We start from the raw sequence: 226 nt of genomic DNA, 5'->3' as shown, positions 1-226 counted from the left end.
TATGTGGCAAGACCCCACCTGCCCGAGCCCCTTCCCTGCCGCCCACTCACCTGATGTCAAACCGCAGCAGCAAGGCAATGAAGATCCCTGCGGGGAGGAGAGAGGGACGGTGAGGGGACAGCGAGGGGACAGTGGAGCTTGCGGGGAAGGCTGAGCCAGGCAGGGTCGCACCGAGCCTGGGCTCACAGTGCCCTCTCGTGGCACAAAGCACCGGGACAGGACCCAG

The 226-nt window shown here is 65.9% G+C and overlaps 1 protein-coding gene across 1 annotated transcript in view; it reads right to left on the bottom strand.

Moving 5' to 3' along the window:
• Positions 1-226, bottom strand: part of HM13 (histocompatibility (minor) 13) — a gene marked incomplete at both ends in the record, with an annotated part of 6,954 nt that overhangs the window by 1,388 nt on the left and 5,340 nt on the right. The window contains one exon of the mRNA XM_010145468.1: positions 51-87. Within this exon, the coding sequence (XP_010143770.1) occupies positions 51-87 (37 nt within the window). The remainder of the gene's footprint in view (positions 1-50; positions 88-226) is intronic.

The sequence above is a fragment of the Buceros rhinoceros genome, unplaced genomic scaffold (assembly GCF_000710305.1).
Source record: "Buceros rhinoceros silvestris isolate BGI_N320 unplaced genomic scaffold, ASM71030v1 scaffold24371, whole genome shotgun sequence".
Taxonomy (NCBI): Eukaryota; Metazoa; Chordata; class Aves; order Bucerotiformes; family Bucerotidae; genus Buceros; species Buceros rhinoceros.
This window is presented reverse-complemented; position numbering and strand designations above follow the sequence as displayed.